At 35.8% G+C, this 22644-nt stretch overlaps 2 protein-coding genes and 1 pseudogene across 2 annotated transcripts; 2 read left to right on the top strand and 1 right to left on the bottom strand.

The window, feature by feature from the left end:
* Positions 1-582: 582 nt before the first annotated feature.
* On the bottom strand, positions 583-2558 carry LOC147565970 (uncharacterized). Its single transcript, XM_086652431.1, has one exon. The coding sequence runs from the start codon at positions 1654-1656 to the stop codon at positions 952-954; it is 705 nt and encodes a 234-aa protein (XP_086508557.1). The 5' UTR covers positions 1657-2558; the 3' UTR covers positions 583-951.
* An 11045-nt stretch (positions 2559-13603) lies between these two features.
* LOC147565969 (secreted RxLR effector protein 161 pseudogene) lies at positions 13604-14147 on the top strand (annotated as a pseudogene).
* A 4367-nt stretch (positions 14148-18514) lies between these two features.
* On the top strand, positions 18515-22313 carry LOC147565968 (26S proteasome non-ATPase regulatory subunit 14 homolog). The gene is made up of 6 exons (XM_086652419.1): positions 18515-18861; positions 18973-19150; positions 20853-20934; positions 21137-21313; positions 21410-21577; positions 21859-22313. Exons 1-6 carry the CDS (start codon positions 18732-18734, stop codon positions 22048-22050), a joined length of 927 nt encoding a protein of 308 aa, XP_086508545.1. The 5' UTR covers positions 18515-18731; the 3' UTR covers positions 22051-22313.
* The last annotated feature ends 331 nt before the right edge of the window (positions 22314-22644 follow it).

Raw genomic sequence — 22644 nt, 5'->3', positions numbered from 1 at the left:
CGAAAAATCACAGAAGGAAAAAGTTATCTTGATTAATCTCAAACACTATATGTACCAAATTTGACACAACGAAAAAAAGATTTGTTAACAAATCCAAATGGACGTACATAGGCAGCACTACAAACTCTGTAAACCCAAAAATTTTCCTTCTTCATATCATTCCCTCTATTATTAAGCTATTTTCTATCTCAAACTTTCATCTCTACCGAGGATGTGATATTGGCATAGATTAATTTAGTCAGTTTCGTATTATTATCTTCAAGTGTAGGTTCTAAACATTGTTAAGACTGTGTTTTCTATGTGACAAACAATGGTGTTGTATTTGAAAAACTATTACTATCTAATTCTGAGTTAGCAATGAGGAACCAACCTCATTTGCTTTTAGGAATTATTTACACAGTCCAATACTGATATGATTTATATTTTATCATTTACCAACAATTGTAATCTAAACAGCTATGATTTTATATTAAATACTAGTTAGGTTTATATTTTATTCTTCACAATTGATTAATCTGCTAGAATTCACGTGTTACCGTGTCTATATGACAAATGGAATCTTTACATGTGCATACTATTTAATCAAATGTTAATGATGTAATCTTATCACAGTGCGCACCAATCGAACCACAAATTCACTTTAAATAATAGTTAAGTAGAAACTTACCTTTAGGTAATTAATGTTTGTTGTAACAATGCAAGATCTAATTATCTGTTTTTGAGATAGGTAGATCCGGAGTTCTAGTAATAGACAAGTTAATGTTGAGTAAATCAAGCAAGATAATTAAAAAAAAATTAGAGATGAACACAGAATATAGTCAAGAACTTTGTTGTATTTATGGTTTCTATTTTTCATTCACAAAAATGTACAATCAAAATTTGAAAGGCAATTCCTTGATAAAATTTGGATAATGCCAATCGAGGTAGATTGAGAGATCAACTAATAGTGGTCTAGTTGGTAATGTTGAGAAGTGAAACTCTGTTCTTGATTAAACACCTATAGATAGTCTCTAATCCATCCTCAAGATCTTCAATGCTCATTTCGAGTGCCTCTAATGGCTTCTGAACATTTTTAACATCGTGTGCATTCAATGCCATGTCGACCTCTTCAACTTCGTTGCATGCTACTCGTTTGTTTCCCATCAACTTGGAGATCAATGAAATTTGCTTTGATCCAGATAGAAAGGACAAGATTGATTCAAATACAGCAAAAGTAGTTGCCTCGACTTCATTTTTGTTTTGGATCTTTTTTAGACCTCCAAGACACTTACGGATCGCCTTGGTGATCTTTTTCCTAGAGGTCATGTATTCATTTGCCATGTTAAGATCTCCTCTTCTACGGATAAAAGATTGAAGATCTTGAACAGATTGCTTCATCTGAGTCAAAACATCTTTAGTAGTGGAACAAACGTCTAACAACATGAGAGATTTGTCTAAGACTGAGTCTAGGCATTCTTCATATTGGGCAGGTTGTAATTGAATCAACTCATCAATTGATTCATACAATTCCTTGAGAGAAACCAAATTGTGGGAGATGGATGTTGATGATGAAGTGGCTACTTCTGAAGATCTTAATCGGCACAATTGTTCCTCAACTGAAAGAGTTAAAGGATTAGACTCGGTTGGCAAACTGACGGAGCGAGTGTAAGAAGCCATTGTATTTGTTAGAAGAAGGAGAAGAGGATATGTAAATTTTGATGAAGAAAGAAATGCCTTCTTGCTCCTTATATACTATCTACAAGCAGGGGACACAAAGAATAATTATTAATTCTCTAATGGGAAATCAATATAAAGAAGCCCCTAGTGGAAGTTCCCCTACCTTCGCCGATGTCTCTTCCTTGTTCCAGCTAATAATGACATATACTGTGTCCCTTATTTTGCCCTCACGATAGATGATCAGTTGACCCACTTTCATTAACTAATTGGGCATCTAACTATAAAAAAATTCTCCTTTAAGATGCAAATGCGTACGTACACTTGAAGTTCACATAAAACTAATGAGAAGTACATTCACGAGTTACGAGAGAAAGCAGACAGGAATAGACCGTCACCAAAATCTAAGGATGGTAAGGGTTTAATAATACTTGTTTAAATCCATCATCATGAAACAATCGGAATCTTGACAACCTAGGGTTTTACTTAAATATGTATCACCTCCTGATACGCTTATCTATATGTTTTTCCCTTGTCTCCAAACATGGGTATGAGTTTTTATCACAAATCAAGTTGGATCAATGGTGTACTGTTATAGCAATAATACTTATATTACAAGTACAAGACCCAAACTTTGCAATCTTATATTATTCATTTAGGCATTTCCACAAACATTTAGAGGACATCAAAAAAGAAAAAAATCATATTTAACACAATAAAAACATGATTCATGCAATCTTATTTTATTCATTTGGGCATTTCCACAAACATTTAGAGGGCATCAAAAAAGAACAGATCATATTTTATACATAATAAAAACAAGATGCATAAAAGAAATTTCGTAATCAGAAAACCAAGTTTTGTTTTTGGAAAAAAAAACAATTCTTAAACTTAATTTGTACCTTTTGGTTCACCTCCATTGCGCCACCTGAAGCTCCACCGTGAGAAGCGTCGGATTCATCTAGTGCCTCTTCTTGTATGCCCCTTTGATTTGATAACTCATAAACAAAAATCCAGAAGGAAAAAAGTTGATTGATAAAGGCTTTGAAGCTGAAAAAAATCCAGGGAAAAATTATGCTTGGATATGCAGGGGATCGAACCCTGTACCTCTCGCATGCAAAGCGAGCGCTCTACCATTTTAGCTACATCCCCATTTGTCTTATTGGCTAGCCAATAAATTATTAGTTCCAATATAACTACACGAGTTTGCCAAAAAAAAAAGAAAAAGAAAAAGAATTATCTTAAAAAAAAAAAGAAAAGTATACTTTTAAATTCGACCTAGTTTCGTGTATCTATATAATAAAACAGAAGGAAAAACGATGACTGTGACAAACATCCTTCTTTAATAAAGGATATTGTCTAGAAGTCCTTCTCAAATTTTAAAATATAGTCCTTCGTAGAAATAAAGTTACCTATTTAAAAAAGAATTTTTGGGCTCATAATCCAAAAAACGGACCCTAATAGGACTTTTAGTCCTCTCTAATCATATAAAGGGTTTCAAAACCAAAAAAATAACACAAATCCCTAGAATACCAAATAATTTATAATACCTAAACTAACCTTCCATATATATAAAATCTAATTTAAGCTCAAATCAACCAATATTCGTTTCCCTTTTTTATCTCCCTGTTTCTCTCTCCAATTACCGACTCTAAAGGAAGAAAGAAATCATTATCTTCCTTAAATTTGTAACCGAAACCTTCTCGTCCTATCTTTCTCTCTCTCTCTCTACATCTTCATCTTCTGAAACTATCCTCCATTAAAACAGAAAACTGAGTTTTTAAGTTCAGGTAAAACTCAAACCAAATTTTATGTTTTTTGATTATGTTTCGATTGAAAATCTTCCATTAACTTGTTTCATTATCATTAGAGCTATTCAAAATCATCATCTTAATTGTTAATCAGGTAAACAATTTTCTTATTTGATGATTCTGTTTCAGATGAAGAAAGTTATTATCGTCTTTCTCTCTCTAAAGTTTGTATTAATGATCACGATCTTCATGAGATTAATACTTCATTTCTAAATCTTACAAATCGAGTTTATTTATTGTTTGCAATCAATCGTCATATCAGTTATCAATAGATTTGGAGTTTATGCAAAGTATGATATTCAAATTTTCTCTAGATCTGATTTTTTCCGTACAGATTGATGAAACGTGATTCTTTCGCACGGTTACTCATAACAGAATTAACATTATATACATTTTAGAATAGATTACTATAATGTAACGTAAATTATATAAACTTTTCCCTGCGATGTTTATCAAATTGGGAACATGATATATGTTCTGGTTCTGCAAATTTTTCACGAATAACATTAACATTATATTATTTTGTGTAAATCATACGTAATTTATGGAACATTATGTATGATTTGATATCAAAACAGTTCTCGTTTCATTATTAGAACATCTTTGATTTACATATGTAAATCCTGTGTACTTTTCTGTAAAGTACATGTAATTTATTCAAATGTTCATATAATTTACTGCAAATAATATACTTGTATATATAATTTATTTGAATTAATCTATCTCACTTTGTTATCACAGATGGAGTTCCAGGCAGAATCATCAAATCAAAATAAGGAAATCAAACTGAAATCAGATGGTTGGGATAAGATATTTACAGAACTAGGACAGTTATTTCCTAGGGGTGCAAAAGCTTTTCGATATGCTCTTAGGCAATATAGCATCAACACCGGGCATGATTTCAAATTCATAAAGAATGATTCTAAGCGTGTTACTGCTGTGTGTCATGTTGAAGATTGCAAATGGATAGTGCATGGATGGGCACCATTGAAATGCGATTCTATGTTCATATTGAAAGACATGGAAAGGAAACATGATTTCATTATTTGTGATAAATGTCTCATTATTTTTCATAAAGTTTGCATAATTTATTATAAATTATACATAATATCGTATTTACAGTTTAGGTATATAACGTTTAAAATTATACTTTATCATTAGTATATCAGAATTTGTTGTACATCATTAAAGCCCATTGTAAAACATACTTATTGTATATCAGTATACAATATAAATTCCTTCATATAAATGACCACTATCAGAAATTACAAGGTTTGATCAATTAAAAACTTTTAAATTTTTGCTGTTATCATTGGTTGTTTATCAAAAATTACCGAATCCTGTGGTAAATCACGGATACTTGTGAATAAATTATACATACTTTACAGTAGTTTAAGTTATACCAGTCAGAAATTGACATAATTTATCAAACAGATCTCTAAAAATTGATTTATGACGAAGCTTTGAACATCATAAACTATGTCACAACAGAAAAAACCATAAAAATCAACCCAAAATCTCACCATAACGTTGAAACAAACTTATTTATGATGAAAAATAACCATGCAAAAAAAACTTGTGAATAAATTATACATACTTTACAATAGTTTTGGTTAGGATTTTTGTTTCTGATTGATTCGGATAATAGGAAAGAGAAAATTGATTTGGTTTCTAAATCTGTAAAGAAGAGAGAGAATATTGATTTGGAAATATCCGTGGTGATGACGTTTCGTTTTGGTTAGGATTTTTGTTTCTGATTGATTCGGCTAATAGGAAAGAGAAAATTTGCTTTCCAAATCTGTTTAGAGGAGAGAGAAATTATGATTTGTTTCTATCCATTTTTTTCTAATAAATCTCCATATTTTTTGCTAATAAATCTCCACAATTTTTGCTAATAAATCTCCACGTCAAATTTGAGCGTGGGACATTGACGGTAATGTGTTTAGGAAGTGAGGGTTTTTATGTCCATAATGTAAAAGAACTAAATATTCATATTTTGAGAAGATTGGATCATAAACCTTTTTTGAACATTATTTTGGTCTATATACCCACCGACCCTTCAAAAAACAATAATCATTTCTTTCTTAGAAATAAAATAACTAATTTAAGAAAAAAAAAGAAACAAAATAAATTTCAAGAGTTAAAAAGAGAAATTAAAATCTCTCTCTCGCTCAATAAACTAATAACTAATTTAAGAGAAAAGAAACAAAAAAATAATACAAAAAAATAATAACTAATAAAAAAAAATTTCTCTCTCAATAAAATATAAAATAAATTTCGTAACATTTGATTGATACAAGTGTCCGTGCCCTAGGACACGGGATATACCCTAGTCTATATAATAGAACAGTAAGGAAAACGATGACTGGGACAAACATCCTTTTTTAATAAAGGATATTGTCTAGAAGCCCTTCTCAAAATTTAAAATATAGTCTTTCGTAGAAATAAAGTTACCTATTTATTAGACAATAATCGTTTCCTTCTTAGAAAAAAAATAACTAATTTAAGAAATAAAGACGATGACTGGGACAAACATCCTTTTTTAATAAAGGATATTGTCTAGAAGCCCTTCTCAAAATTTAAAATATAGTCTTTCGTAGAAATAAAGTTACCTATTTAAAAAACAATAATCGTTTCCTTCTTAAAAAAATAACTAATTTAAGAAATAAAGACGATGACTGGGACAAATATTTTTTTTTAATAAAGGATATTGTCTAGAAGCCCTTCTCAAAATTTAAAATATAGTCCTTCGTATAAATAAAGTTACCTATTTAAAAAACAATAATCGTTCCCTTCTTAGAAATAAAATAACTAATTTAAGAAATAAAGAAACAAAATATATTTCAAGGATAAAAAAAGAAATTGAAATATCTCTCTCTCTCTCTCAATAGAATAATAACTAATTTAAGAGAAAAGAAACAAAAAAGTAATACTCCGTACAAAAAAAATAATAACTAATAAAAATCTCTCTCTATCTCAATAAAATATAACAATAAATTTCGTAACATTTGATTGATACAAGTGTCTGTGCCCTAGGGCACAGGATATACCCTAGTATATATAACAAATTGTAAATGTTTAAATTATTTTGATTAAACTTGCATTAAAAAAAAATCCTTAGGGAGTTCTTATGAACCAAGACGTGTTTCAAAATACAATTAATGATAGTAATCCACTAAATCAAATACATTTGAAGGTTCGTGTTTTTGTTGACAAGATTTTTTTTTCCATGCATAAATAGGTTGCTTCAAATTATTTACGTTATTCTCACTCATACTATCAGTATCATTCTCTACCAAATCTTTTTGGGGAGAGAGAGAATGTGTGTACATGTGTGTGTGTGTGTGTGTATATGTGTGTGCGGGCGCGCGCGTGCTTGCGTGACTTGCAAAAAGATGGTTAAACGTGTGTGTGTGTGTATGTGACTTGGAGGAAGATGGATATTTCAAATATCTTTACGATTGAGTTGTTTCCAAACATTGAGATGGTTTAAAGTAAAAAGAAATTATAACTAAATTGATCAAACAAAAAGGGTATAAAGGAAAATTGAAAATTTGAATCAAACAAAAAGGGTAGAAAGGAAAATTGAAAATTTGAATCAAACAAAAAGGAAAAGGAAAATTGAAAATTTGAGAGCTGAAGTTAGTTGATAAATTGTGATTTGGGGCCAAATTTGATTGATAGATACATGTAGCCATGTAGGGGCCAATTTTTACAATAAGTCATGGGCCAAACTAGAATCAGCCCTTTGCAACCCACATTCAACCCTTACGACAATAGGTGGGACGGGGAAATAGGAAAAACCGAGAAGAGAAAATAGAGAGGAAGAGAGAATAACCACTTTTTTCACCAGAGAGAGAAAACTAGATCTTGTTGTTTTCGAGAGGAGGGATTCCTCCTCCTAATTTTCCTCTTTTTTAGTGTGTGTTATCTTTTAGATCTATAATAAGAAAATCTGAAATAGACATAGAAGAAGATGAGACTCCATTAACAATAATTTCATCATTGGGTGGTTTCTGAAGGAGTTGAAGGAGATGTCCTTTGACTAAGGTGACAATGCGAACAATTTTTCGGATAGGACAATTGATGTGGAAAATCATCAAGTCCGATTGATTTAGGGATCGTAGAGTTGTAGCTAGAGACCAACTACGATCGTCGAATTACGAAGTAATTCGCGGCTAACTTCGATCGGATCCTACAACGGGTTACACATAAGAGTGTCAAAATGATCTAGGGTATGACTAGTGTGAGTGAGATATAACAATGGGAATGTCCAATAAACATATCTCATAGGCCTAAAAAGGAATTAGGCAAAGATAGTACAAAAAGGCCAAAAACAGGATTTTTTGGCCTTAGCCGATTCGGGTACTTCTAGGGCTCGGATTGGGCTGAAATTTTAAGGGGATATTTCTGACATATCCAGTAGTATGCATGAAAAATTTCGTAGTGTTTGGACACCTCCTCATTAGGTAATTGAGAAAATATCATTTGATGCTATTTTCGACTATTTCCTTAAATCTTATTCTAAAGGGTGTTTTAAGAAACCTTTGAGGAAGTGTATTCTCATTAGGGTTCTATATAAACACTCTTAGGGCAGAGAATAAGGTGTGAAATTTCTCTCTAAGCTTTCTTACCCTACCATATATCAAGTAGAGAGGAGAAAGTGGGCTAATTCCCATTAACTATCTATATAGTCAAGAAGAAATGAGTTCTTCTTCCAACCACCATTGGTGTGCTAGCTAAACAACAAGGTGGGAGATCAAGTTGATTGCTCGTGTCCCAAGTAGAGGAGCTACGCTTGAAGCTCTTGGTCTTCTCATAAGCAATTGGAAAGGTTCGAAGAAAAACTAGCGAATAAGGTATTTATCTTTCTAGTTTTACTTAGTATTATATATTATGGGCTTATGCATGTGATCCTGGGAATACTAGTGTAGACATTAGATGTCTTATTTCCGCTATAAACACTAGTAGAAGGGTGTAAAACCCAACAGTGACGTCAGAGCCTCTTGCAATTAGCCTATCTTATCTAAGTTTTGGACCAATTCCATGCTTTTCTAGATAGATTATTGTGTTTAAAAGTGTTTTGAACACAAAATTTAAATTAATTTTGAATAAAATTCAATTATTTGTCAAAAGATTTCAAAATATGTTCTTGAAAAGAGTTTCAAAACCTAAAACTTTGATCCAAATTGGTTTGATTAAAAGAGTTGTTTTAAGTTTTTGGAAACTTGTGAAAAACAAAATTTGGAAATTTTAGAATTGTTCTAAAAAGAATTTGAGATATTTTAGAAGTGTTTCAAATTTTGGAAATAGCAATTTAGAATTGCAACACAAAAAAAAAAATTGGAAACTATTGAGTTTTTAAAAACTCAATAGTTCCGGCCAGGAAGCTTCCTGGCCGGACCAGCAGCCTGGAAGCTTCCTGGCCGGACCAGCAGCCTGGAAGATGCATCCATCAGACGCGACCAGACGCGTCTGGTAACTCTCGACCAGACGCGTCTTGGGAGGTCCTAGGTGTCTCGGACTAGGTCCGAGACACCTAGTGCTGGTCCGGTCCAGCACCAGATGCGTCTAGGACGCGTCTGGTGCATGGACTAGCGTCCTGGCTCCGACCAGGACGAGATCAGGCCTAAAGGCCTCGGCCCGGACATGCCGGCCCTATCGGCCGTGTCATGTCTGGACCTTGTCCGAGCCCTTTTTGGGTTTGGGCCGGGACTTGTCTAGGACTTGTCCCAGGCTTTTCGGGCCACGAAAAGGGACCATCATTCGAGTGGGAGTTTTATCCAAATTTTCTCCCGATTCTAATACAAATATTTCCGAAATTAACCCGGGTCATTCAAGGCCCAAACGGAATTTCTCTTTAAAATCGGATTTTAAAATCAAACCAAGACGCACCATTATTCTAATCCTTTGATGTAGACTTAAGGTTCGTACATGACATATGGATGTCGACAAGAGTATCTCCCGGATATACTTGCATATATAATTGTTAGCCTTGAAATATATTACTCCCTCCGTCTCAAATTAAGAGTCCCATATTGGTAATCCAACTTATTTTCACTTTTTTTCTTCTTCCAGATTTACCCTTATTTATTTGACAACTTTTCTTGAAATAATTGAAGGATTATAGTTTCCATTCTAGAAATACATGTAACTTTTCTTGAAGTAATTAACTTTTCTTGAAGTAATTGAAAGATTACAAATGAAAACCAACTTTTGTATTGGAAAATGTCAACTATCTTAATTAGCTTAACTAATGCACAATATATTGAAAATATCAAAGAGAGGGTATTCATGGAAAAGTAAGGGATTTTATATGTTATATTTGGAATGGGACTCTTAATTTGGGACATCCAAAAAAGGAATAGTGGACTCTTAATTTGGGACGGAGGGAGTATATGATTGCATGTGATGTGAATGCGGAAACTAGTATGGCCATAGAATTTATTTCTTATTCTTGTTTTAAGCACAGATGGGTGCATAATTTGTAATAATTTTAATTTCAAGTTTACACGATCTGCGAATCGTTTGAGTCTTCTAAGATCTAGACGAACTAAAAGGCGAAACAAGAAGCAAACCAAAGGAGATTAGATCTTCTAGGTTAGGGGCTATACTAGGATCCATATGTGCTTGATTTACTTTCTCGCGCGCATTTACTTACTTTTTACGCTTTATGTCGTGGATGTTAGTTAGGCTAATTAGTTCACTAAAACAAATGCCAGACTAGCGTAAAAGTCCCTAAAAGTAATTTCGAGTATAGTGCCTATCCAAATTAAGACAATCCTTGCGCCCTTGTTCGAGGAAGGTGGGTCGGCCTTCGCAGAGTACCTCCTCTACCTTGAGACATTGCGGGTAGGCCTATAGAAGAGACCTACATGTCTAAATGGTTCTACTCAACGAGATCAGCAAGAGAGTCTTGGATACTCGAGGCAAAAGGATGGATTTTACACTAAACATGTAATCCATCAACCGAGAATCATATGGTATGATCAGTGAAAGTGTTCACTCACCTAAAATCAATGAGAATTAAGGGCAGGGCCTTAGTCCGCTTAATCCTTGAGAGATGGGATCTCAGAATCGCATTATTCATTTAGGGACATGTTTTATCTTGAATAATGTGGCAAAAACTTAGGACTTTTTGCAAAAATTATCGAATGTAATACTTAGCAAAATCCTTTTTCTGTTTCATGTAGTTTTACTATGGCGAAAATCAATCTTTTGAACCTATGTTCAATCCTCGATGAGGACAAATTGAACATGGATAACTTCCCTGATTGGGAAAAGAGATGGAGAAGTGTTCTCAAGTCTACAAACAAAGAAAGCGTACTGGATACCCCTATTCCAAGGATAACTGCAAACTCAAAGGTTGAGGAACAAAAGCAGGCCAAAAGTATCCGGATGAAATCAGTTTCAGTAACTTGCCTTATGTTGGCCACCATGGAGCCTAATCTTGAAAACAGATTCAGGAAAATGGATGCGCACACAATCATCCGTCGATTAAGGGACATGTCCCGAAACAAATCACGGTTGAGAAAGTCCGGGACTTCCAAGGCAATTCGGAGTGGCATTGGAATGTCTGAATCAAAGAAAGAACTTCAACTGATTCGGAAGAATAAAGGGAAGAAGGAAAGAACTCACGGTTCCGACCAAGGTATCTATGTTATCGAAGTTAACTTAGCAAATACATTTAATTCTCAATCCTGGGTATTCGATACCGGATGTGGTGCTCATATCATTTCTAATGTGCAGGGCCTTAAGGGAATCAAGTATTTATCTGCAAGGGAGCTTGTCCTAGGAGTAGCAAATAAAGCAACGGTTGCTGTGAAAGCTGTAGGAACATTCAGTCTACCTTTAGAAACTGGTCTAGTTTTAGAACTTCATAATTGTTATTATGTACCCTCTATTTCTAGAAACATTATCTGTGTCTCAGAGTTAGACAAAGAGGGATATCACCTATTAATAAAAAACCAGCGTTGTTCTTTATATAAAGGTGAAATGTTTTATACCAGTGCTAAGTTATACAACGGTCTCTATATTACGAATATTGAGAACGAAGTCTTTAACATAGAAACCAAAAGGCTACGGTCAGATGATTCGAATCCAAGTTACCTTTGGCATTGTCGTTTGGGTCACATTAACATGACACGCATGAAGAAGCTCCATAAGCATGGACTTCTAGGTTCGTGTAATTTAGAATCATATGACACATGCGAATCATGTTTAATGGGTAAAATGACGAGGTCTTCTTTTAAAGGAAAAAGAGACCGAGCCAAAGAACCTTTGTAACTCATACATACGGATGTATGCGGACAAATGAGTACTCCGGCGAGAGGTAACTATGGCTACTTCATCACGTTCACGGATGACTTCACTCGTTATGGTTACATATACTTGATGGGGCATAAGTCCGAAACGTTTGACATGTTCAAACAATTTCATAACGAAGTAGAGAATCAACTTGGCAAGAAAATAAAAGCCATTCGATCCGATCGAGGTGGTGAATATTGGAGTCAAGAATTTGACGATCATCTTAGGAGTTGTGGTATAGTACCTCAACTCACTCCGCCAGGAACGCCTCAGATGAATGGTGTTTCCGAAAGGAGAAATCGCACCTTGTTAGACATGGTTCGATCTATGATGAGTTCAACAAATCTTCCGAACACGTTCTGGGGGTATGCTCTAGAAACGGCTGCTTTCACACTTAACCGAACTTCGTCAAAAGTTGTAGAAAAGACGCCATATGAGTTATGGTTTGGAAAGGTTCCAAAGTTGTCTTTTCTCAAAGTTTGGGGATGCAAAGTTTATGTAAAACGTTTACAAGGAGATAAACTCGAACCCAAATCAGACAAATGTCTCTTTGTGGGCTATCCAAAAGAGACAAGGGGTTACTACTTCTACCACGAATCTGAGAACAAAGTGTTTGTTGCTCGAGATGGTGTCTTCCTTGAAAAGGAATTCCTTTCCAAGCAGACAAGTGGGAGAAATGTAGATATCGATGAAATTCGATATGAGCAACAAACAAACACCGATATAGAGATATCAAGAGGTTTAGCGACTCCTATCTATCCACAAAGTATGGAAGAGAAAAATGAGGTCGAGATAGAGAAACTCGTGGAACCTCCCGCACAAGTCGAATTAAATTCGCAGGAGACATCTCAAATAGTTGAGAAAACTCCAAAAGTTGCTCAGGCCCCTCGTAGATCTCAAAGGCTCCAGGAATTATTTCAGAAAACAGATGTCCTACTGTTAGAAGATAATGAGTCGAGTACCTACAACCAAACTATGACGAGCCCCGACTCCGAAAAATGACTAAAGGCCATGAGATCGGAAATGGATTCCATGTCAGAAAATCAAGTATGGGACTTGATCGATTTGCCCGATGGAGCAACACCAATCGGATGCAAATGGGTTTTCAAAGTAAAAATTGACAAGGATGGAAACGTTAGTGTTTTTAAAGCTAGACTCGTGGCAAAAGATACAAACAGATTCATGGTATAGACTATGATGAAACCTTTTCACCTGTCGCAATGCTTAAATCCATTCGGATCATTCTAGCAATTGCAACTCATTATGATTATGAGATTTGGCAAATGAATGTCAAAACCGCCTTCCTAAACGGACACTTGGAAGAGGATGTGTACATGACACAGCCCGAAAGTTTTGTAGATTCCAAAAATGCTAAAAAAAGTTTGCAAGCTTAAGAAATCCATTTATGGACTCAAGCAAGCCGGAGTTGGAATCTTCGATTCGACGAGAAAATCAAAGAATTTGGATTTCTCAAGAATGCAGAAGAGTCTTGTGTTTACAAGAAGGTTAATGGGAGCAACCTAGTTTTTTTAGTCCTTTATGTCAATGACATATTAATCATAGGAAACAATATTCCGATGTTGGAATCAGTTAAAGACTGGCTTCGGAAATGCTTCTCTATGAAGGATCTAGGGGAGGCAGAATACATACTAGGAATCAAGATTTATAGAGATAGATCAAGGAGGATGATCGGACTCAGTCAAGAAACTTATATAGATAAGATTCTTCAACGGTTTGAGATGACAAACTCCAAAAGAGGATTCCTTCCCATGACACATGGCATAGTGCTTAGCAAAGATTAGTATCCTAAGAGTCCTGATGAGCTAGCACACATGATGAAAGTACCTTATGCTTCGGCAATAGGATCTATCATGTACGCCATGATCTGCACTCTCCCAGATGTCTCATATGCATTGAGCATGTGCAGCCGTTACCAATCAAATCCAGGTGAAGCGCACTGGAGCGCCGTCAAGAATATTCTAAAGTACCTGAGAAGGACTAAGGATCACTTCCTGACATATGGCGGGGAAGATACTCTAAAGGTTGTAAGCCATGTGGATGGAAGCTTTCAGACGGATAAAGACGACTTCAAATCGCAGTCCGGTTACGTCTACTGTCTGAATGAAGGAGCAGTGAGTTGGAAAAGTTTCAAGCAGAGCACGATTGCAGACTCTACCACTGAAGCAGAATACCTAGCGGCCTCGGTAGCTGCAAAGGAAGGAGTTTGGATAAAGAAGTTCATAATAGAACTTGGTGTCGTACCTGGCATAGAAGAGGGAGTGACTCTCTATTGTGACAACAATAGAGCGATAGCCCAAGCCAAGGAACCAAGAGCACACCAAAAATCCAAGCATATCCAAAGGAAGTACCACTTGATCAGAGAAATCATAGAGAAAAAAGATGTGGTCATTTGCAAGGTTCACACGGATGACAATGTTGCAGATCTGTTGACTAAACCGTTACCTCAGCCCAAACATGATTCACACATGAGGGGCATTGGTATAAAGCGCATTGGGGAATGACAACAAATGTAATTTGGATTCATAAAAGAGTTTATGTACCTAATTACTTACATTCGATAAATAAAATAAAAGGAATTTTATTTTTGTCCTTAAAATTTGGTTTGGTATTTAAGAGACAGTCCTTAGATAAAGAAAGCACTCCGAGTAGGCTTGTCAGATACGTGATCTGATGAATGAAACCCTACTAAGTGAACTTGGAGCGATTCATTATCAATTCTCTAGTCCAGGTCATTGCATGGACAACAATGACTCACGAAGACTAGTACGGGAGTCGATGGGATAGCGCAGTTTCATGGGCTATAGGAATAGTGTATTCGATTCGACTACGCGAGTGCATAATAGGGATTATACGCTGGAATAACCCTCAACATGAGAAGTTCATCCAAAGAATGATGAATCGTCAAACTTCTCATAAAGACAAAATTGAAGAGATTCCTCAAAACATGAGCCCTCATCACATCTTATACAAGGAATGTCTGACTTTGGTTCCGTTAAACACCGCGCCGTAAAAGGAGGTTATAAAAACGGATACTGGGAAGGACATGATAGACATGAAGTTGAGTGGGAGCGCAAAAATGGATTATGTCCTCCTAACCATGTTAGGATGCAGTGTCCTCGGGCCACTTGACGAGCAACAACTGAAAATGCATGGCCGTGCTCAAATGGATTAAAAGTTAATAATTTGTTTTGACAGTTGTAATCGAGATCAAGAAAGTCTGGATGACGTGACGTATCAGATGAGACTAAGTGACATGGGAATCGAGCATTGTATTTGTTCTAAGTCCATGTGGGAGCCTGAAGGAGTTGAAGGAGATGTCCTTCGACCAAGGTGACAATGCGAACAATTTTTCGGATAGGAAAATTGATGTGGAAGATCATCAAGTCCGATTGATTTAGGGATCGTAGAGTTGTAGCTAGAGACCAACTATGATCTTCGAATTACGAAGTAATTCGCGGCTAACTTCGATCGGATCCTACAACGGGTTACACATAAGAGTGTCAAATTGATCTAGGATATGACTAGTGAGAGTAAGATATAACAATGGAAATGTCCCATAAACATATCTCATAGGCCTAAAAAGGAATTAGGCAAAGATATTACAAAAAAGGCCAAAAATAGGGTTTTTGGGTCTTAGCCGATTCGGGTACTTCTAGGGCTCGGATTGGGCTGAAATTTGGAGGGGAGATTTTTGACATATCCAATAGTGTGCTTGAAAAATTTCGTGGTGTTTGGACACCTCCTCATTAGGTAATTGAGAAAATATCATTAGATGCTATTTTCGACTATTTCCTTAAATCTTATTCTAAAGGGTGTTTTAGGAAACCTTTGAGGAGGTGTATTCTCATTAGGGTTCTATATAAACACTTTTAGGTCAGAGAATAAGGTGTGGAATTTCTCTCTAAGCTTTCTTACTCTACCATATCAAGTAGAGAGGAGAAAGTGAGCTAATTCTCATTAACTATCTATCTAGTCAAGAAGAAAGGAGTTCTTCTTCCAACCACCATTCGTGTGCTAGCTAAACAACAAGGTGGGAGATCAAGTTGATTGCTCATGTCCCAAGTAGAGGAGCTACTTGAAGCTCTTGGTCTTCTCATAAGCAATTGGAAAGGTTCGAGGGAAAACTAGCGAATAAGGTATTTATCTTTCTAATTTTACTTAGTATTATTATGGGCTTATGCATGTGATCCTGGGAATAATAGTGTAGACATTAGATGTCTTATTTCCGCTATAAACACTAGTAGAAGGGTGTAAAACCCAACAGTTTCGTCACGGCATAAAGACGGTTTTGAAAGAGATTCAAAGACGGATTTGATGAGAGTTTCCCACTCAAAAAACGGATTCAAGGACAGTTTTTGAAGTTTCATAGTTGATCTATATATGGTTGTGATTTGTGGAGAACAGAAGATGGATTTCGGATATGGTTTGTACATGAACAACAACGAAGATTTGGATTACAAGAATTAAATCAAACGACTGGAATTGACTAAGTTATCTCTTCATCGAATTGCTATGAATACTAGTATCATCATAGTACTACTTCTAAATTTCAATTTTATTTGTATTATGAATTCTTATTTGTCAAACTTTTAGGGTCTTTAATTCTCAGATCTTCAGGATCTCCTTTTGTCGGCCTTTAGGGTTTTTTCTTTGAGTCAGTGTCGTGTCAATTTCTTTCCTTTCATGAGGCACTTTGCATTAGAAAGTCCTATGAACTTATCTTATGTAACTCTCATGAAGTTTTCAGAGGAGAGGAATAACAATTATCTATCATGTAACTTTGTGATTGTTATTAGTAATGAATGAAAGTACGGTTTTGTTCAATAAAATAAAATAAATAAATAAATAGGTGGGACGGAAAGGTGCTTGTGGATTGAGAGACATGAGGGGCATGCCCATGGTTTCATTATGGGTTTGAGTTTGGATGCTTTTATTTTATAAGCACTTCCAAGTTTGAAATTTAAAGAGGCCCCAAATTTTGGTGGCTCGCTTTGGTTCAGGATCGGCATTGTTCCCATTGCAATGTTGATCATGATTCCATAGTCAGACAATTATCTTGCGTTACTCGTTTGGACCAACAATCTCCCACCATTACATTAACCATGGATCCGGCGAACCACTACAGAGATGTCAGGAATCAAATAATAATTAGATTCAGCTCTTTCAAACCATATGCAATTCATATGGTTCGAGATAGGATACAAAACCTGTTTAATTTGGTGTCACCTAATGTTCAAAGCGAAATCTCAGAAGTTCATACGTCTATCATTAGGTTGTTCGAATTTCATGTGTAAACTAAAGATGAACTAGAACGATAGATAATTACCTCAACTCGCTTCCTTGAGACGAAATTGATTGCCTTTTCTTGAAGATCAAGAGTTCCATTTCTGCAACTCCTCTACTTCAGAACCCGAGCAATTGACTTGATCTTCTGCCTTTGAAGTTAGCTACAATATTCTTCAACAGTGAAGATGAAGAACTTATTCTTCTTTAGACTAGATCAGAGCTTTGATTTATTCTCTATTTCTATCTTCTGCTTAATGTAGCCAGAGACAAAAATCTGATGCGCGCACTTATTTTTGTTAAATTCATGTCCTTTTATAGAGACTTCTTAAAGTCTATTCAAAGTGTTATTCCTAAAAAGGATAGAAACAGAATCTTGAACTGTGTGGGGTTTCTATCTTTCACATACGGGACTACCACATGTGTCCACCAATGCAGCCCATGTACATTCTCTTTCTATATATATAATCTGCTCATGAATAACTTGGTGTCCATTAAAATGGTGTCCAACATTGGTACCACTGTCGGTTTTCTATATCCGTGGAATAACATAATAACATATTCTTATCGATTTATTCAAAAAGTTATTTTTGAATTTTTGCTGACATCTGAATATCTGTAGAGATTGATGACCAATTAGTAGATATTTGTTATTAAGTAATATTGTTATTATCTTATCATATAAAATAACATATTTTACTGATATATATATATATATATATATATATATATATATATATTTGAAGTTTCGTTCGACATCTGAATGTAAGTGGACATTGATGGACAATTATTGGACATTTCGTTTAGGAATGAGCAGCGGTTCGTTTTTTTCCGGTTTTGGCTCGAATCGAAACTAAGCGGTTTGACTAAATCGTCGGTTGAAGTCAAGCCGATCATTCAGCCGGTCGATATGGTTCGACTCGGTTGAGTTTGATTGATCGGTTTAACGGAACACCATTTAGAGAAAATTATAAACTAATGTTATTCATTTCATTGCGTATGCCGAAAATTACCATCATACTTTTTCGCCATTACATACCGAGAATAAAAATTAAAAATTCATCATACTTTTCCACCATTACAAAAAATTATAAACTAATAGGTTGTGGTAAATGGAAAATCAGTGAAGACTTACCTTTAAAACCTTTCAATCAAGTTAAATAGGTGGTTGATGAAGCCGATAACAACAACTAGGAAGGAAGACGGATAATAGTATGGAAGACTTGATTAGGGGTTTTCTATTTTTTTTCCTTTTTAGTTTAACACTTTCTAACTTTACAAAATTATTATTTCTTTTTTCTTTAGGGTTCGGTGGGTTCGATTTGGACAGTTTCTAGAAATCCAAGTCGAGACCAAACCAGACCGATTTTGGATTGTTTGATTTTTCGGCCGAACCGAATCGAATGGTGATCGGTTCGACCCAAAAACTGATTGGTGTTGTTCGACTTGGTTTGGTTCGGCAAATTTGTTCGGTTTTTCTCACCCCTAATTTTGTTTGTGAGCCTACTGCCCCTCTCTAAAGAAAAAGTCACAACACGCCTATAAAAACCCACAAAGGCGAAAAAGAAGCCATTTTGTTTTTGTTTGCCCCACAAAACTTTCTTCTCAAGAAACTCAAAAACTGATAGGATCTACTGATCTACAGAGAGAGAATTAATGGAGAGACTTCAGAGAATTTTAGCCGGAGCAGGAGGTATGGGACACCCACCGCCGGATTCACCATTGCTGGATTCATCAGAACAAGTTTACATATCTTCTCTCGCTCTTCTAAAGATGCTTAAGCACGGTACTAATTTCTTCTTCTTCTTCTTTGTTCTGAAATTAGGTTATAGGGTTTTTTTCGTTTCTGGGTTATAATGAGAGATCGAATTGATTGATTTGAAAAAAATAAAAACAGGAAGAGCTGGAGTACCAATGGAAGTAATGGGTTTGATGTTGGGAGATTTTGTTGATGAATACACTGTTAGGGTTGTTGATGTATTCGCTATGCCTCAGAGTGGTACTGGTGTTAGTGTCGAAGCTGTCGATCATGTTTTCCAGACTAATATGCTTGATATGCTCAAGCAAACTGGCAGGTCCACTCTCTTTCTCCTTCTTCTCCTCAAGTTTTCGTTTTTAATTATTTTCTGTTCAAGTGTTTATAATAGGTTAAAGGAAACTGTAGAATTGACTGAAGATGCCTTGTTTACACTTATCAGCTTAATATGACCTAGTGTAACAATGCAACCCTAACCCTGATATGTTGAATTGGCTCCTAAATTTGGTTTACAGTTATTGAATAACGACGTTTTCCATGTTTAGGGTCAAACCCACAATTCCGATAAGGAAGCAGGTTATATAATACTACATATTGTGTAGTCTATAAGATATGACATACAATTCCAGTGACAGGATGTTGATTGACTTATGTTGAAAGGTCACTAAGAGCAGAAGCACCCTTCTTTACACTTTACATCTTTATATAACATGATATTACACTGTAAGTCTGTCACCCTTAACACGGATATGTTGAATTCCACTCCTGGGTTTGGTTTACGATTTTTGAGTCTTGATCCTCCCATAAACTTCGGGTCAAACCCACCATTCAGATATGCATATAACAGGTTAGCAAATGGACTGTGGAGGTTGTGGTGTGGTGCCGCTTTGGATGTTATTTGTTTATTCAATTTGGTTTTTCTTTAGCTTCAAAGTTATACTTTTATATATTGAGAACTAGGGGTGGCAATGGGTACCCGTTTACCCGAGAACCGAACCGACCCCGAGTCTTAATGGGTAGGTACTGGGTATAGGTTTTAGATCCATTAAGGAAATCGGGTCTTAAATGGGTATACCCGAAAGGACCCGACTAGGAGGCGGGTCCTTATCGGGTATATCCGCCAGGTACCCGACGGGTAATGGGTACCCGAGATAATACGAAAAAATACCCTAGATTATATAGTATTCTTGTACGTCAGGGTTTTTCTCACCAAGTTACCAACTCACCAAGTTATGAAATTTCTCAAATCCTCTTTTCCTTGGTTGAAAACTAATTTATAAAACACAAAAGTGAGCGAGTTAATATAACATAAAGGTTCATTTCTTCTTTCTTGATTCCCCTAATCTCTAATCTCTTATAATCATCAACTATTGTACCCGAGATATTTGCTTATTTAAGGATCTATGTCGTTTATGATATTTCTTTTCACTAGATTCATGCAAATTCTTCTACTTTAAGAAATATTTGATATACTTTTGTGAATACCCAATGGGTACCCGATACCCGATGGGTAACCGAGAATTTTAAAGGTTCCGGTTCTGGATCCTTTGATTGAGGTACCGGTACCGGAACCGTCAAGAACCGAAACCGTTACGATTTATAGGTTCCGGTTCTGGATAGTTAAATACCCGAACCGGAACCGACCCGTTGACACCCCTATTGAGAACCCTATAATGTGTATATGTATGAAATAGGTTGTATAACGTATAGGGATGTATGGATTTGTGCATAATTAGTTAGCAGAGTTCTGGTGGTTCAGCTTGGAACCGAAGTTGTTAGTGTATTTAAGTTGGTTTTGGCTTCCGTTGTATTTAGAATGAATGTTTTGTGGAATTGTTATGAACTGCCTAGTTTCTTGTTTGTTCTGCTCAGTGGTTCCTGTTCCTTGGGATGTCAATTTGTGATTAATAAATTATAAACATATATTTGTTTTTTAAAAATGATATGGAAATAAAAATATGGTACTGGTTGATCTTATTTTTATTGTCGCCTTCAGCTTATATTAACGTGTGTTATTGCAGACCTGAGATGGTGGTAGGATGGTATCATTCCCATCCTGGATTTGGCTGTTGGCTTTCTGGTGTTGATATTAATACACAGCAGGTACCACCGTACCAAGATATTTCTATTTGCATTTTTCGCTTGAAGTTGGTGGCAACTGAGCGTTTATTCTTTCATTAATTACTTCCATACTTTGTGAAGTTTGTACAATTATCCTAAGTGAGAAGTCTTGATACAAGCTTCGTCTTGTGATTAGTGCTTGATTGTTTATCTAATTACTTCTGAACTCGTGTAATATTAACAGAGTTTTGAAGCTTTGAATCAAAGAGCTGTTGCTGTGGTGGTAGACCCAATACAGAGTGTGAAAGGAAAGGTGGTAATTGATGCCTTCCGCTTGATCAATCCTCAAACTATGATGCTTGGTCAAGAACCTCGTCAAACGACCTCTAACCTTGGTCACCTCAACAAGCCATCCATTCAGGTGAGAGTTTGAAAAACATATCCACGACATTTCCTTGATCTTAATGTTTATGCACTTCAACCCGTTTAATTTTTCGTGTATGTCCCCTTTCTCCAGGCATTGATCCATGGATTGAACCGGCATTATTACTCAATAGCCATTAATTACAGGAAAAATGAGCTCGAGGAGAAAATGCTATTGAATCTACACAAGAAGAAGTGGACCGATGGGTTGACACTTCAGAGATTTGATACCCATTCCAAAACTAACGAGCAGACTGTTCAGGTTAGTGGATACTTAACTTCATTAGCATTTTATGAGAGAAATTATGATGCCGTGGGTTCACTTGGTATGCTTGGGTGCTTAACTGCTAACATCAGACAGTAAAGAGAAAAAATAAATGGTGGGATCTGCACCCTCCGTTGGGTCACAATAATTATACCTATCACGATTAACTGGTCCCATTAAAGTTGTTTAGAATTTATCTTAACTTCGAATCAGTATCTTTATCTAAATTTGCTAAAAATTGATTGTTTATCCACATTAACATAATGGAAATTGTGCAGGAAATGCTAGGCCTGGCTGTAAAATACAACAAGGCTGTTCAAGAAGAGGACGAGTTGCCCCCAGAGAAGCTTGCAATTGCGAATGTGGGTAGACAGGATGCAAAAAAGCACCTCGAGGAACATGTCTCCAACTTGATGTCTTCGAACATTGTTCAGACTTTGGGAACCATGCTTGACACAGTCGTATTTTAAGGATTATCTCTCTAAGAAGAAGAAAATTGTACTTCTGATGCTGTCCATAGAATTACTTTCTTGTTCTTGGCCTAGCTAAAACACTATCCTACGCTATTGGTTTTTACTCGAACGATACTGTCTTCTCCATTGTACTCTGAAATTTTCAAAGTAGGTGGAATGGTGAATCATTGTTGAAGTTAAAACAGAGTACAAGTTCAATTTGGATGTATTACCTTTTAATCACTGCAATAACTTTAATGGATCGATTGATTTCTTCTGCAGTAATTGTAGTTCAATTTTTTGTTCTATTCTGCATTATTTGGTTTTGGCAGCTATTTAGTAGGTTAAGTACTGTCTGATTGATGTAATACTCATCTCAATACCCTTCACAGGCCAGTCTTTCACCCAGGTACCATCCCCACGAGGTTACCAACATGCCGTGCACTTGGCCTGCAGCCTGTCTGCACGGCTCATATTGTGCCAAGAAAAGGCTGTGTGGGGCTATTTTTACGCTGACACAGCCTTTGGTAACCTGAAACCCGAAGTTTCTCTATCTTTGGAGTCTGGGTGCCAATAACAAGCATGGTACTGAATATCGGCATATTTACCGAA

This window comes from Eschscholzia californica, unplaced genomic scaffold (genome assembly GCF_041429995.1).
Source record: "Eschscholzia californica isolate CP2 unplaced genomic scaffold, dmEscCali1.0.p SCAF_1, whole genome shotgun sequence".
Taxonomy (NCBI): Eukaryota; Viridiplantae; Streptophyta; class Magnoliopsida; order Ranunculales; family Papaveraceae; genus Eschscholzia; species Eschscholzia californica.
This window is presented reverse-complemented; position numbering and strand designations above follow the sequence as displayed.

What these genes read in the sequence shown, in the direction of transcription:
- LOC147565970 (XM_086652431.1), bottom strand. Translation starts at nt 1,656, where the DNA reads ATGGCTTCTTACACTCGCTCCGTCAGTTTGCCAACCGAGTCTAATCCT.
- LOC147565968 (XM_086652419.1), top strand. Translation starts at nt 18,732, where the DNA reads ATGGAGAGACTTCAGAGAATTTTAGCCGGAGCAGGAGGTATGGGACAC. An exon ending in TTGATATTAATACACAGCAG is followed by an intron (nt 20,935 to 21,136) that starts GTACCACCGTAC and finishes TAATATTAACAG; the next exon opens with AGTTTTGAAGCTTTGAATCA. An exon ending in TCAACAAGCCATCCATTCAG is followed by an intron (nt 21,314 to 21,409) that starts GTGAGAGTTTGA and finishes CCCTTTCTCCAG; the next exon opens with GCATTGATCCATGGATTGAA.